Source organism: Nerophis lumbriciformis, linkage group LG11 (assembly GCF_033978685.3).
Source record: "Nerophis lumbriciformis linkage group LG11, RoL_Nlum_v2.1, whole genome shotgun sequence".
NCBI lineage: Eukaryota > Metazoa > Chordata > Actinopteri > Syngnathiformes > Syngnathidae > Nerophis > Nerophis lumbriciformis.
This window is the reverse complement of record NC_084558.2, coordinates 35,786,490-35,801,846: the sequence shown is the minus strand read 5'-3', so window position 1 is coordinate 35,801,846 and position 15,357 is coordinate 35,786,490. Positions and strand designations below refer to the sequence as shown.

At 37.8% G+C, this 15,357-nt stretch overlaps 1 protein-coding gene across 1 annotated transcript in view; it reads right to left on the bottom strand.

The window, feature by feature from the left end:
- fra10ac1 (FRA10A associated CGG repeat 1) overlaps nt 1-14,631 on the bottom strand; it is a 41,613-nt gene extending 26,982 nt beyond the window's left edge. Inside the window, exons 1-8 of the mRNA XM_061966738.2 lie at nt 14,520-14,631; nt 12,267-12,349; nt 12,060-12,152; nt 11,915-11,960; nt 11,759-11,835; nt 11,608-11,691; nt 11,454-11,538; nt 6,960-7,005 (exon numbers count right to left, since the gene is read on the bottom strand). Of these exons, the coding sequence (XP_061822722.1) occupies nt 6,960-7,005; nt 11,454-11,538; nt 11,608-11,691; nt 11,759-11,835; nt 11,915-11,960; nt 12,060-12,152; nt 12,267-12,349; nt 14,520-14,537 (532 nt within the window). The 5' untranslated portion in view covers nt 14,538-14,631. The remainder of the gene's footprint in view (nt 1-6,959; nt 7,006-11,453; nt 11,539-11,607; nt 11,692-11,758; nt 11,836-11,914; nt 11,961-12,059; nt 12,153-12,266; nt 12,350-14,519) is intronic.
- Between the last annotated feature and the right edge of the window lie 726 nt (nt 14,632-15,357).

Sequence of the window (15,357 nt, the reverse complement as noted above, 5' to 3'; positions counted from 1 at the left end):
AACAGCACGGTTTGCCTCTTCTATAGCTTTTGTAGCGATGCTTTTTCTGAAAACAGAGGCCTTAACGAAGAATGTGAAGAGAAGAATAATACCCCCTTTTTATTAGTTAGTCGTTTTTTTTGCTTTCATTTGCAACAAACTTAAAGCATGTAAGTTCATAGTTTATTTGAAGACTTGCAGCACTATTACAGACTGTTTTTAATGACCTGCTGCAAAATCGTTAGCCAAAGATACTTTATAACAGTGGTGCCCAACCACCGGTCCGGCGTCTGTAACGCATTTGTTACCGGGCCGCACAGAGGCTTTAAATAATTTATAACCGCCGGTCCAACCAGACACACCAATAAGCTTGTTCATAGATGTATTATAAAACTCCTAATGTCCGATAATACCCGACTGCCGATATTATCGGCCGATAAATGCTTTAAAATGAAATATCGGAAAATATCGGAAATTATCGGTATCGGTTTCATAATTATCGGTATCGTTTCAAAAAGTAAAATGTATGACTTTTTAAAACGCCGCTGTGTACACGGACGTAGGGAGAGGTGCAGAGCGCCAATACACCTTAAAGGCACTTCCTATTCGTGCCGGCCCAGTCACATAATTTCTACGGCTTTTCACACACACAAGCGAATGCAAGGCATACTTGGTCAACAGCCATACAGGTCACACTGTGGGTGGCCATATAAACAACTTTAACACTGTTACAAATATGCGCCACACTGTGAACCCACACCAAACAAGAATGACAAACCCATTTCGGGAGAACATCCGCACCGTAACACAACATAAACACAACAGAACAAATACCCAGTACCCCTTGCAGCACTAACTCTTCCGGGACGCTACAATATACACCCCCGCTAACCCCTACCCCCCGCCCCCCAACCCCGCCCAACTCAACCTCCTCATGCATGTCCCAAATTCCAAGCTGCTGTTTTGAGGCATGTTAAAAAAAAAAGGCACTTTGTGACTTCAATAATAAATATGGCAGCGCCATGTTGGCATTTTTTTTCCCATAACTCGAGTTGATTTATTTTGGAAAACCTTGTTACATTGTTTAATGCATCCAGCGGGGCATCACAACAAAATTAGGCATAATAATGTGTTAATTCCACGACTGTATATATCGGTATCGGTTGATATCGGAATCGGTAATTAAGAGTTGGACAATATCGGAATATCGGATATCGGCAAAAAAGCCATTATCGGACATCTCTAATATTGTATATGGGTTATACTTGTATAGCGCTTTTCTACCTTCAAGCTAGACAACAAAAATGCTGTTTTTAGGGATCCACACTTTTTTCTTTTTTTTTAAGTATATAAGTACATAGTTGAATTAAAGACTTGCAGCACTTTTAACACTACTGCTAAAATGAGATTAAAGTAAAAAACTTAGAGCCGTTAAATAAAAAATTTGTAAAACAAAAAAAACATTATTCAAATCATAAAAACTAAACAAACAAAAACACAATATTACGGGCTAAGCTCAGTGGCCTAGTGGTTAGAGTGTCCGCCCTGAGATCGGTAGCTCGTGAGTTCAAACCCTGTTCGAGTCATACCAAAGACTATAAAAATGGGACCCATTACCTCCCTGCTCTGCGATGAGGTGGCGACTTGTCCAGGGTGTACCCCGCCTTCCGCCCGATTGTAGCTGAGATAGGCTCCAGCGCCCCCCGCGACCCCAAAGGGAATAAGCGGTAGAAAATGGATGGATGGATGGATACCTCCCTGCTTGGCACTCAGCATCAAGTGTAGGAATTGGGGGTTACATCACCGAAATGATTCCCGGGCGCGGCCACCGCTGCTGCTGCTCACTGCTCCCCTCGCAGGGGGTGAGGGTGATGGGTCAAATGCAGAGGATAATCTCACCACACCTAGTGTGTGTGTGACTATCATTGGTACTTTAACTTTAACTTTAACTAACTTTAGAATGTTGTGGAAGAATTTGACCCAAATTATTGGGAACCACCTCTGAAGTCGCACCGAGATCTCTGCAAATCTTGCCAGTTGCGTAAGCACCACTGCAGTAAACCTGTCCCTCTTGCTTTTTCTTTGGCTTTTGCGGAAACACTTACTGGGAAATCAGCAGCCTCAATAAGAAGAATATTGACAGAAAATATGTAATTTGTTCTTTAAAGGTTAACTTCTTTTTCCACTTACATGTCAGCTAAGAAGCTTAGATTCACATTACGCCTTATCAATTGCCATTGAAGTTACAATAGAGTGCTCTTATGTTTTTACGTGAACAGTGGCTAACTTCTTTTTGCACTTGAATGACAGTAATGAACGGTGAAAAGTACCTGTGAAAATTTGTTGAGACTGACTTGTCACTTCATGAATGTTTTAAGATAGTGACGGTTCGACACTCGAACAAATTATTTCTTAAGGGAAAAACTGTACAGTATTTATTATGCCGAGCTGTATTGTCATCCACAAACAGTTTCGTGGTTTAACGTGGAGAAAGCGGTAACGCTTGAAACCGTGGACATCACGCTGTTGTTTACTGATATTTTCAGACGGCAACTGCAACAACATGGAGCTCTTCCAGCTGTTCCTCGCTAACAAGAGACCGAAGGAGGGAGCCTCTGTCAAAACACATCCAAGCGTAATCACCTTATCTTCCAACTCTCTTGACATGTTGTTGTGTTTCCTTTTTTTTTTGGCAACATGTCAGAGCGTGTTTGCATTTAAATTATTCACACACAATTCGTTTCCATTTGCCCCGAAAGGACAACCAAGGCGGTAAGATGATATGCTGAGTTAGCAAATTGTGTGGGGGTGAATAAAAAACATGTTTTCTTTGAATATGGATGTCATGTCAGAAATCGTATTGCTTCTTTATCGTCAGGGCGCCACTAAAGCTACGACACATGGGTCATGTGGTTTGTGGAAGTATTTAAAAAGCGCCTGTCAGGAAGTTATACAAACCTCAGAGGAATTATTGTTAAAAAAAAGACTAAAAAAAACACTACAAATGCTCATTATTCATAATTTCAAAAAGATGAACACCCGCAATAAAAGCATGTGATTTAATTCAGCCAATGAGATGAGAAACAGAAAAATATGTAAAGAAATCATTCTAATTCAATTATAACATTACCAATTGACAATTATAAATATTACTCATAGCAGTGAAATTTTTGTATTCCTTTTTTTTAATTTTTATATATATATATATATATTTTCGCTGTAAAATTACATTTTACAGCGAAAGCTTAATTCAAAACTGTTGTCCTAGATTTTTGGGGGATACATTTTTAAGTATACCACTGGGAATATTGTCTTACTTCATCCTACAACCGACCCTTGAAAAGGAAGATTTGGGAATTATTTCAGGCAATAAGCAAATAATAAAGAAATACATAAGGAATTAATAATACAACCAATATTAATATATAGTTAATCAACTTCAGGTTATAATAAATATGATAAATGTAAAAAAAAAAGAACAATATAAGTATTATTTTGTTATTATGAAATGATGGGTGCATATTTACAAATAAATAATAAAATATTGCTAATATTTCCAAAAAATAATACACAATTGAAAAGGTCAACAAATGTTATAAAATTAATTTAACTTAAGAGATAATAAATATAAATGGTTTATACTTGTATTGCGCTTTTCTACCTCCAAGGTACTTAAAGCGCTTTGACACTATTTCCACATTCACCCAATCACACACTGATGGAGGTAGCTGCCAAGCAAGGCCCTAACCACAACCCATCAAGAGCAAGGGTAACGTGTCTTGCGGACACAGCGGACGTGACTAGGATGGCAGAAGCTGGGGATCGAACCAGAAACCCCCACGGCCGCTCTACCAACCGAGCCACTGTACACATTTATAGATATATGTATATATACATAAATGTGTATATAAGAATATGTATACATACAATATATATGTATGTATATATGAATATTTATACATACATATATATGTATATATATACTCACTCATATATATATATATATATATATATATATATATTACCAAAAAAAAAATATATATATATACGTATATATATATATATATATAAATATATATATATATAAAATAAATATACATATATATATATATATATATATATATATATATATGTATATATATATATGCCATTTGCAGAATGCAGTGAGCCTATATATATATATATATATATATATACACAATATATATATATATATACACAGTATATATATATATATATATATATATATATATATATATATATATATATATATATATATATATATATATATATATATATATATAGGCTCACTGCATTCTGCAAATGACACCTTTAAGTGGAAATGTGGGATATATTCCAGCCAATGAGCTAATAATAAAGAAAAAAATAATTTATAATTAAAAAATATGTATTAATAAATTAATTTAACTTCAGAGAGTATAATAAATATGATAAATGAAAAATGTAACAATATTTGGCATTATGTTATTTTAAAAATATGTATGCATATTTACAGATAGATGTTTTTTTTTTTAAATTACAATTACTTTAAGAATTGATAATATAAAAAAAAAATAGATAAAAAATTGAAAAAGTCGGCAAATGTAGGGATTTTTGTGTGAAGTTTTTGGCTCACTTCATCCTGCAAATAATGGGTATTTCATGTGATTCGGTGTCATGGATACAGACAAATCAACTTTTGCTAGTAGTTCATAGGGTTTTGAACTGCAAAAGGCATAGAAGTCTCTTAATGACGCTCAATGATGCAAGCATTTGCAAGTAACCCCCAGCCCCAGTCAGAAAAAGAGGGAGTCCCACACACCTTGTTGTTCCATTAACACACTGTGACCCTGATGCAAAAAGGTCAGCGGTAATTAGAAAAATAAAAGCGAAAAGTGTGTCTGAATTGCAGTATGTTAATCACCAGAGTCAAACAAGTCAAAAAGTGAGCCTGACGGGGCGCCGCCACCTTTGACTTGCAAACCCGCACGCTCCTTCCCTTCTAAAGACGCGCCGCACATAATTTGATTAGTATTGATTTGACTTGAGGGTGTTTGTGAAAGGTGTAATCGTTATAAGAACGACAAGACCACGATGATGGAGGCGGTCTAATCCCGCTTCCTGACGACTTTTTGCCGCTAGGGCTGAAATGTCACCGCCTGGGATTACGCCGTCTTAATCTGGAACAATATATTGGCTTTGTCAGCTACCTCAGACATGCCATGTTTGTGTCTGCTTGGCGGTAAACATTATGCAAATGATTGAACATAGGAAGAGTGAGCTGCATCTTAAATATGTGGAGGAGTAGGAGGATGACGGAGGGGCAAGCCGCACAGAGCGACTGACTCTAGAGAGGTTTGTGTTAAAAGGTTAAGGGTGGATAGCGAAAAGGTCACGCTTTTGAAACGCTTTGCAAGAAAAGGTCACAGAGTAGAAAAGTTGCGCAGTACTGTTCTGTCGGGGTGGAGGTCAAAGTTCAGTGGGGGGAAAGAACAGAGCATTACACGATCTGAGGGAATTGTCAAAGAGGAGCGTGAGCATCGAGCTACTGAATGCATTAGCTTGTCTCTGTCGCCATCTAGTGGACAGTTCTGTCACCTAGGTAAAAATATAATTGAATTGAGCTACTAAATACCCATAAAGTTAAAAGGGTGAAACATTAGGGTAAATGTGAGGTCGGTTACCACCGAGTGGCATCGAAGAGCAGCATTTTGACAAAAACACTATAAAATTATTAAAACTTGCTATACTAATTTGTTTCACTTTGAAGATGCAACTGATTCCCTGATGTTGAACCATGCGAATTCTTAAAGCCAATGAGGCCAAAATGTATCATTGTTATGATCATTAACTGAATTTCCATTCAGGGATTCTGAATATTTAAAAAATACTACTAATATTAATATTACAATTTTTTGTTTTAATTATCGACACAAGTCAACAAGTCCAAAAACTAGTAGGAATAATAACAATAGTAATGATGATGATAATATCTATGGTTTACTCTTATTGTTTTATTAATAATATATTTTTTGAAACTTTTTTTAATTAAAAAAAATACACAATAGCATAATGACTAAAAATGGGTTAAAAAAAAACAACACAATAGCAAAATGACTAAAAATGGGTTAAAAAAAATTTCATTTCTGAGTAGTCTATCAAAAATAACAAGTTAACTCATGTGATTAATCACAAAAAGACGTCGCATTTATCATGTATACACACGCAAATTAACTATCCGTGGTTGCATAGACGAGGGAAAAGACTCCGACTGCTGTGCTCTCCGGCAACTTTCATTTCAAACAAACCCCAGCAGTACTTTAGATAATATGGTTGCCAATATTTGAGCAATAAAATTATGTAAAAAAAATAAAAATGTTATCTTCTTTATTCAATTTCATTTTCATTTATTTATTTATTTCAGGCAATAACATAAAAAAGTACAAAGTTGACAACACATAATAATATAAATTAATATAGTGCAAAAGGTAATGTATAGTATGTAATTCATGACTGTCCAGTTTTGCCTGAAAGGGAGTGGGAAGAAGATAATTTATTTAATCCCACCCCCAGTTCTCCATTCAGTGATTATTCACATGAGTTTCACTCTTACTTTGTTCAAGGATTGCCATTCTGACAACAAAATCCAATTTTTGTCAATAAACTGGGGTCTTTTTAGAAGTTAATTTCAATTATGCAAGCAAGTTATTTACTGCAATTAAAAAAATGAATCGTTTCACAGCACTAATTTTTATATCATAGTATTGCATAAGACCAGGGATCCTGCATGAGACAGCACGAAAAATAAGCGTTTGCTAAGGTTTTATCGGGCAAAAAGACAGAAAATATTTAAGAGGTGAGGTGTACCGGAACACTTAAGAAGGAAATGCAACAGCTTGAAAAAAACAAAGAAATACTTGTTTTTCAACCTGCTATGCTAACTTGTTTCACTTTGAAGAGGAAAATGCACTTAGTCGTACCTTTGCCCGACACAACCTCGCTTTCTGTCCGCCAACGGAATCCAAACTGTTAAAAAGAAAGAATTCAGTGAGTCAACTGATGCATTGCTTTTCAAAGCCACTTTCAATGGCGCTAGATTAATGTACATTATAGCCGCCAGATAACTGGAAGGCCGCTCTGCCGAGTGCAGAGTGCCACCAAGGCTAGTGTGAAAATAAAATGCCTTTTTTTGTGTCAGGTTAAATGGATCAGACCCAAAATCTAATGGGGTTCTTTCCTCGCCTCGTGCTCCGCCAAGGAAACGACCTGATATCTGAATAGGATGTAGGTGCCTGAACATCACATACAATATTAATGTTCAGGTGAGACATGTCACCAAGCCCCCAAGGACAAAATACAACATTTATTAATCAGACGATGACAATAAGTGCAAAGAAATGATGGCGCCGTGTGAATAAGCAGGAAAGAAAGGACAGGGACATAGTAATCTGAACTTTCCATTCCCATTTGCAACTCCTGTATTTTATTATAAAATACATTTTATTTCAGGAGAAAGAAGGTTTTTAAATAGCAAGCTTTGTTGTAAATGATTTCCCATACAACAGAGACCATTATTTTGGTACCCTTGTACAGTCACATACTTCATCTATTCACTTTCAGGTCTCGTAACCATGACAACTGTGTCCTCCCGACCACGATCAAGCCGCCTCAGGGACTCTTAGTTTCCTGAGGTTTTTCATAATGCAATCATGTGCCAGCTGCATAAATATAACATATTTCTTCAAATAGGGGCTGCATTTGTTACAAGTAAGGTGTTTATTAGTGTGGAGCAGTTTTTTTTTGGTATATTTTTTATTTTAGTGTTTGTATTGATTGAATTTCCATCCATCCATTTTCTACCGCTTGTCCCTTTTGGGGTCGCGGGGGGTGCTGGAGCCTATCTCAGCTGCATTCGGTGTGGAAGGCGGTGTACACCCTGGACAAGTCGCCACCTCATCACAGGACCAACACAGATAGACAGACAACATTCACACTCACATTCACACACTAGGGCCAATTTAGTGTTGCCAATCAACCTATCCCCAGGTGCATGTCTTTGGAGGTGGGAGGAAGCCGGAGTAGGTAGGTAGGTGGGTGGGTGGATGGATGGATGGATGGATAGATGGATAGTACTTTGATTCCTTTAGGAAAATTAAAATTCCAGCAGTGTCACGTGGGGTTCGCAGCTAGCTGCGGGGTTGTTCTTCCAATGCAAAATAGACGGCTCCGGACAACAGCGTGAAGGTAGGCTAGGATTTATTAATATAAATCACGCACTACCGCGAACATAAACAATACAACAACAACTACAACAAAAAAAGAGGCAAGCGTGCCTAAAACGCAAGTGAGGCTAATCTTAAACAGAAGCTATGGCATGGACATGGAAACTTACTTGGACAGAGCAAGACATAAACCGGTGTGACATCAAAACAACGCAGGCAGAACGAGTGATGAACAAAGGTAGGCTTAAATAACAATGACATGATTGGTGACAGGTGTGTGTGAGTCCGAACGTGAAACAGGTGCGTGACGTGACAGGTGAAACTAATGGTTGCTATGGTGACAAAACAAAACAAAAGTGCACAAAAAGTCCAAAATTTAAACCGAACATTACTAAAACAAAACATGATCACACAGACATGACAGAATCCCCCCCTTACGGACAGATCCCAGATGTCCAAAAACAGAAAATATCAACAAGAGTCATGGGAGGGCGGGAGGGGGACATGGCGGTGGGTCGCCAGGCCACATGTCCCCGTATCCACCGGGGCAGAGTTAGGTGGCGGCGGCGAGTGGAACGCCGCTGCAGCAGGCGAGGCGGGCGCCCAGGGAATGGCCACATTCGTGGCCGACTGGGAGGTGGGCGCACTTGGCGTGGCGGGCGACCAGGTAGCGGCCATATCCGTGACCGACGAGGAGGGAGGTGCGTCATCGTGGCAGGTGTGGAAGCAGCAGATGATGCAGGCAGCGAAGCTCGGCGTGGCGCGTCAGGCGGCGAAGCTCGGCGTGGCGCGTCAGGCGGCGAAGCTCGGCGTGGCGCGTCAGGCGGCGAAGCTCGGCGTGGGTCTTGGTCTTGGCATGGCGGGTCTTGGTCTTGGTCTTGGCGTGGCGGGTCTTGGTCTTGGCGTGGCGGGTCTTGGTCTTGGCGTCGTGGAGCTGGTACCGGAGCTTGGCGTCGTGGAGCTGGTACCGGAGCTTGGCGTCGTGGAGCTGGTACCGGAGCTTGGCGTCGTGGAGCTGGTACCGGAGCTTGGCGTCGTGGAGCTGGTACCGGATCTTGGCGTCGTGGAGCTGGTACCGGAGCTTGGCGTCGTGGAGCTGGTACCGGAGCTTGGCGTCGTGGAGCTACTGGTGGAGGTGGAGGTGGTCTAGCTGGGGGTTGCGGCTTGGCATGGTAAAGCTGAGTCACCCCACCAGTGCAGTTCCCAGCCCTAGCCCCCCCCTCAAGGAGCGGATACCAGACGCGCTCCCTGCGGTCTGGAACTCTCTTTAAGGGTGGGTGGGGGGAGGTATGGAGGGGGGCAGAATCCTCCCCATTAAATTGTCCAGAAAATCTATTCACCACCCCCACTTTAGACTGGGTCTGAAAAAATCTAAATTTAGAAAAACATTTCTCAAAAGGATTATTTTTTGAAACGAAGTCCTTGGTGGGCGGCTGACAGAGGGCGTAAATAGAATCTAAAAAAAAAATATCTTGGTTTCTGACGTCATCACCAGTGGGCGGGATGACGTCATCAGCACATGTCTCCTGCGGCGGCAAGGAAAAATGAGCTGCTTGGGGAATCTTGTTGTCCGTGGGAGGGTTTTGGGGGAACGACGCGTCATGCTGGCGAGAAAAAGCCTTTCTGGTTGGCTTCCAGCTTTGCCAGCGCGTCTCCATCACCTCCTCGTGGCCGGTCTGCGGAAGAACGTCTGCTGCCTGCGTTCTGTCACGTGGGGTTCGCAGCTAGCTGCGGGGTTGTTCTTCCAATGCAAAATAGACGGCTCCGGACAACAGCGTGAAGGTAGGCTAGGATTTATTAATATAAATCACGCACTACCGCGAACATAAACAATACAACAACAACTACAACAAAAAAAGAGGCAAGCGTGCCTAAAACGCAAGTGAGGCTAATCTTAAACAGAAGCTATGGCATGGACATGGAAACTTACTTGGACAGAGCAAGACATAAACCGGTGTGACATCAAAACAACGCAGGCAGAACGAGTGATGAACAAAGGTAGGCTTAAATAACAGTGACATGATTGGTGACAGGTGTGTGTGAGTCCGGACGTGAAACAGGTGCGTGACGTGACAGGTGAAACTAATGGTTGCTATGGTGACAAAACAAAACAAAAGTGCACAAAAAGTCCAAAATTTAAACCGAACATTACTAAAACAAAACATGATCACACAGACATGACAAGCAGCAGTGTACAAAATTGAGATCGAATTTAAAAAGTAAAAAGTAAATAATGGGGGTATAAATGGAAACAAAATAGAAAAATATTACAATAGAATAACAATGAAAAGCAACAATGAGAATAAAAATATAACAGTAAAATAAGAATATAACAAGAGAAACTAGGCAGTAGTGACCATGTTATGAAAAAGTACTGCACTGTTATTGTTTTGCATCCCCTGTCATCCTAGTACCCCCCCAGAGAGGATGTATTTATTTATTTTATTTTTTGTTTCAATACCTTTATTTTACTGTATTGTTCTTATGATTATTATTCTTTTCATTATTAGTTTTTTTAAACATATACGAAATAAACTACTCCTACTAATTTTACAAGTACACAATATCTACCGGTAGTTTAATTGATTAACTAACAATTATAGTACATACATATAATAATATTTTTAAAAAACTAACTTACTTACTTTATTTAATTGAAATTCTATAAGTACACAAAATGTTATAGTAAATATTCTATTCCCAAGGTTCTACTTCAGAAGTCATTAGCGGGATGCAATATTCCCTTTGACAAACTTATAAATTCATCCCCAACAAATGTAAAAAAAAAAAGCTTTTCAATATACATTATATATATATATATATATATATACGGTATATATATATATATATATATATATATATATATATATATATATATAGTATTTTTGCAAAAATAAAACACTACAAAAATGTCACAGTTATTGATTAATATTTATATTAAAATTATAATTGCTAATAATTGTCATTTTATTAGATCATTATTTTTAAACGTACTATTGTTTTTTGTTTTTTTCTTGTCATTTTGTTTTAACATAATTGTAGTGGAGTTTTACATCTATTATGATGGAGGCTATTATTTAAAGAAATACACAATATACTGTATACAAATGGACACAGTAGAAAACAGTATAACAGTATCCTAATCCCAGGCTGATAACGAAGAAGCACTTTAAGACTGATGGTCATCGTGCAAATTTTTAATAAAACATGTCATTATCTGTGTACGGTTTTATTTTTATCCATTGATCCTACCTTGTTTTCCTTGTATCGACTGAGATCAGCTATGCAGTATTCCTTAAAAAGTTTGTCATAATACTTTTTCGCCAATTCTTTTTCCCTAAGACACAAATTTCAGAGTTAACTTTGAAGTTTCTTCGTAAAAGTTGTAAAGAAATAAAGCACTTGCCACGTCATGTCCTCCTCGTCCTCGTCCCGCCAAAGGAAGCGATGGTTCTCCCGCAGGACATCCGAGTCGGTTTTATCTTTTTCCCTGGAGGAAAAAAAAAGTTAACTGAGGATAATAATGTGTCTAGAGTTTAATATGACAAAATACTCACAAAGAACGTTTAAAGTCGACCATGTGTCCTCCATAATAAAGTATGTAATCGCCGACAAACTTCTTATGTCGTTCAAACTGGACACAGCTGCTTAAGGTAATTAAAATCAGCTTTTATTATGTTATTACTTCACATGCAAAACACATTTAAGGATACAGCATTCAGTGATATCAGATGGGCTCTTCTATTTCTGGCTTCCTCTCTGCAGAACAAATAAGAGCAATAATGAAGCACATTTAAAACATTTCTCAACTACTAAACTCAGTATACTACAGTACATATTATTTTGATTTGAGAGTACCTGTCCCGTTCGTTGGTATGAAAACTGCGGTGAGCCACCTGAGAGTGTTGACTTTTTTGGAAAGGCTTCCGTAAAATTTCCTCCTCATGTTTCCTGTCAATAAAAAGACGATAAACTTTGAATTCTCTGTCCTTGTGTCTCGTCCACATGATTGTTGGGGGGGGGGGGGGGGGGGACAAACTCATACCGCACAAGCACATTTATTACCGTTTAAGTCTGTTCTCTGAGGACTCTCCTTGTCCCTCATCATCACTGAAATCTGAATTGTAGTCAGCACCACCGCCATGAACCTTTTAAAAACAAATATATATCTATATTCACAACATATGATATACATTTTTTAATTAAGCATCTTCAATACAATATGTTCATCTACAAAAAAAATGCAATATTGATGTTTAAAGAGAATTATAAAGAAATTGAATTACAGTTGTTTCATTACAGCACGTCCGAAAAGGAGTAGGAAGAAGCAGAGCTTATTTAATACTACCCCTGTTCATACCATAGCAATTTTATCCAATTTTCCTTGTTCTCTGTAACAGAACAGTGGACAAATAAAACATTCGTAATCATCAATACAATACATAACCACTTGATACTATTACAGCTGTTTCATTACAGCTCGTCCGAAAAAGAGTAGGAAGAAGCAGAACTTATTTAATCCTACCCCTTTTCATACCATAGCGATTTTATCCAATTTCCTTGTTCTCTGTAACGGAACAGTGAACAAATAAATAATAAATAAATAATATACCATAGTAAGCAAACAAATATTAAATACATAAATAATCTTTGTCTCAATAAAAAAATTAAAAAAAGGCTTCAAGATGTTCATCATAATTCTTGTTCTGTGTACTTTGTTAACACTTGTAGTTTGAACAGTCTCTTAAAGTGAATCATATTGGTGCTTTGTTTGATTTCTTTGGTTAATCCTTTCATAATTGAATTCCACATACTGATATACTAAAGGTTTTAAGTGTTGTACGAGCATACAAATGTTTTAAATTACATTTTCCTCTAAGGTTATATTTTTCCTCTGTTGTTGAAAAGAATTGTTGTACATTCTTGGGTAGCAGGTTTACAGTTTGCTTTGTACATCATTTTAGCTGATTGCAAATGCACCAAATCGTTGAATTTCAATAATTGTGATTTAATTATACATCCATCCATCCATCCATCCATTTTCTACCGCTTATTACTCACAATAATATACCCTCTCTTATTTCATCAAATGTAGTTTGTATGAATACATTACACCTTTCGATAAATGATTGATTGATTGATTGAAACTTTTATTAGTAGATTGCACAGTTCAGTACATATTCCGTACAATTGACCACTAAATGGTAACACCCGAATAAGTTTTTCAACTTGTTTAAGTCGGGGTCCACGTAATCAATTCATGTTAATTAATGTTTCCTCCTCTTCTTGTACCTATAGAAAATATTTGTTTGCATTTATTTTCAAAATAAATTACCTTATTGCTTTGTTCGATTTCCCCTGCTTTTCTCATGGCCCAAATAGTTTACAGTAGCACTATACATAATCATAATACCAGGGCGTCTAGTGAGGGGCATTTTGTACTCCCTTGTCCCAGGAAGAATGCTTTGCGGAAATCTTTTATTTATAGATCTGTATCGCTCTGGAATAACCTGCCTCGAATTCTCACCGGCATTGAAAGTAAACAGGTTTTTAAAAGGAAAGTAATATTTTATCTGAGTCTTTAAATTAGTTCGCTTGTTGATGATTTTTGTTTGGTTTTGTATTGTGTAGTTATATTTATATGGTAATTATTATTCTGTGGCTGTAAATTGTTTGCTTGTTTCCTTATTGATGCTTTTTTTTCCTGTATTGCGTAGTTATAATTATATGCTTTTACTTGTAATTGTATTGAGTTTGTGGACCCCAGGAAGACTAGTGGGTTGTTGTGGCAACCAGCTAATGGGGATCCTTAATAAAAATCTAATCTCGTCTAATTGATTCCACTGAGTCACCCCACACACGTATATACATATACTTTTAAAAGCTGTGTTTACATAATGCTGCTTTAAATTCAGTTTGCCCCTCAACTTGGGCTTTGTACCGAGGATGTCGTTGTGGCTTGTGCAGCCCTTTGAGACACTTGTGATTTAGGGCTATATAAATAAACATTGAACTTATATTTTCCGTCTCGATCTCTGAACACGTTTTGCATAGTTTGTGGTAGCAGATGATATCGCAATAGAAACAATGGAATATAAAGCAGATAAGAAGCGATAGCTGTGGCATAACGTGACAACATTGTAATTAATGTATATACTAAACAGGCTCATCACTAATGTAAGAAAACCCGGCTATGTTGCCAAATTACGTTATTATTAACTTGGCCATCATCGTCGTAGGTTAATATCAACGAGATTAATACTCAAACTAATTATATTACTGCATAAAATCACGATATTTCACCAAATAAATACAAACCTTGACGAGATTATCCATGTTGTCCTCGCATTGAAAATGCTACAAGCGGATGTTTACAAAATAGGCGTCGCTGGCGAGTGACGTCACACACGCGCGTACTGATGACGTGCCTCAACCCCGGATAAGTATGATATATTTGAAAATCCCGACTGAATAGTGACCTAAAAAACTAATTGTTTATTGTATTATTACACACAAAATGACAGCTAATGCCACTTTTTACTTTTGATACATAATTAGATGTGAATTTTGTTAACTTTTAACCTTATTTATATTTATGTCTTTGTTTATGTCATTATATGCCTGGTAAAGTGATTTGTCCGTCCCTTTATCGACCAAAATACTCACTTTTGTGGTATTCAACTATATGTTTCATCAGTTTTAAGGATGCTTAAGTTTATAAAAGTAAAACAGGAACAAAACGAGAATGAAGTTTGGTGCATGTACAGTAGGCCGGAGTTACTCAACTCAAACATGGCCATTGAATGGCATCTGTATAAAACTTAGGGTAGTTAAAAAAACACCACCATACTTCTGTCATATAATTAAGATTTTTTTCAAAAACAGCACAGGGCTGCTGTCATATAGATCAGAATCAGAAATACTTTATTATTCCCCGAGGGGAAATTAAAATTTTCAGCACAATCCCATTCAAGATCAGACAAACATTACAGGGAGACAGAACAGGATCGCTGACGGGTCTGCCGACTTCCGGCGCCCCTACAAAAAGGTGAGATACATCATACAGGTAAACAAGGGGGGGATTGTTGAGAAAAAGAAAAAAAAATCGGTCTAAGCCTGGGCCCCTGAAGAGAGGGTCCAGACTGAGGCCAAGGGA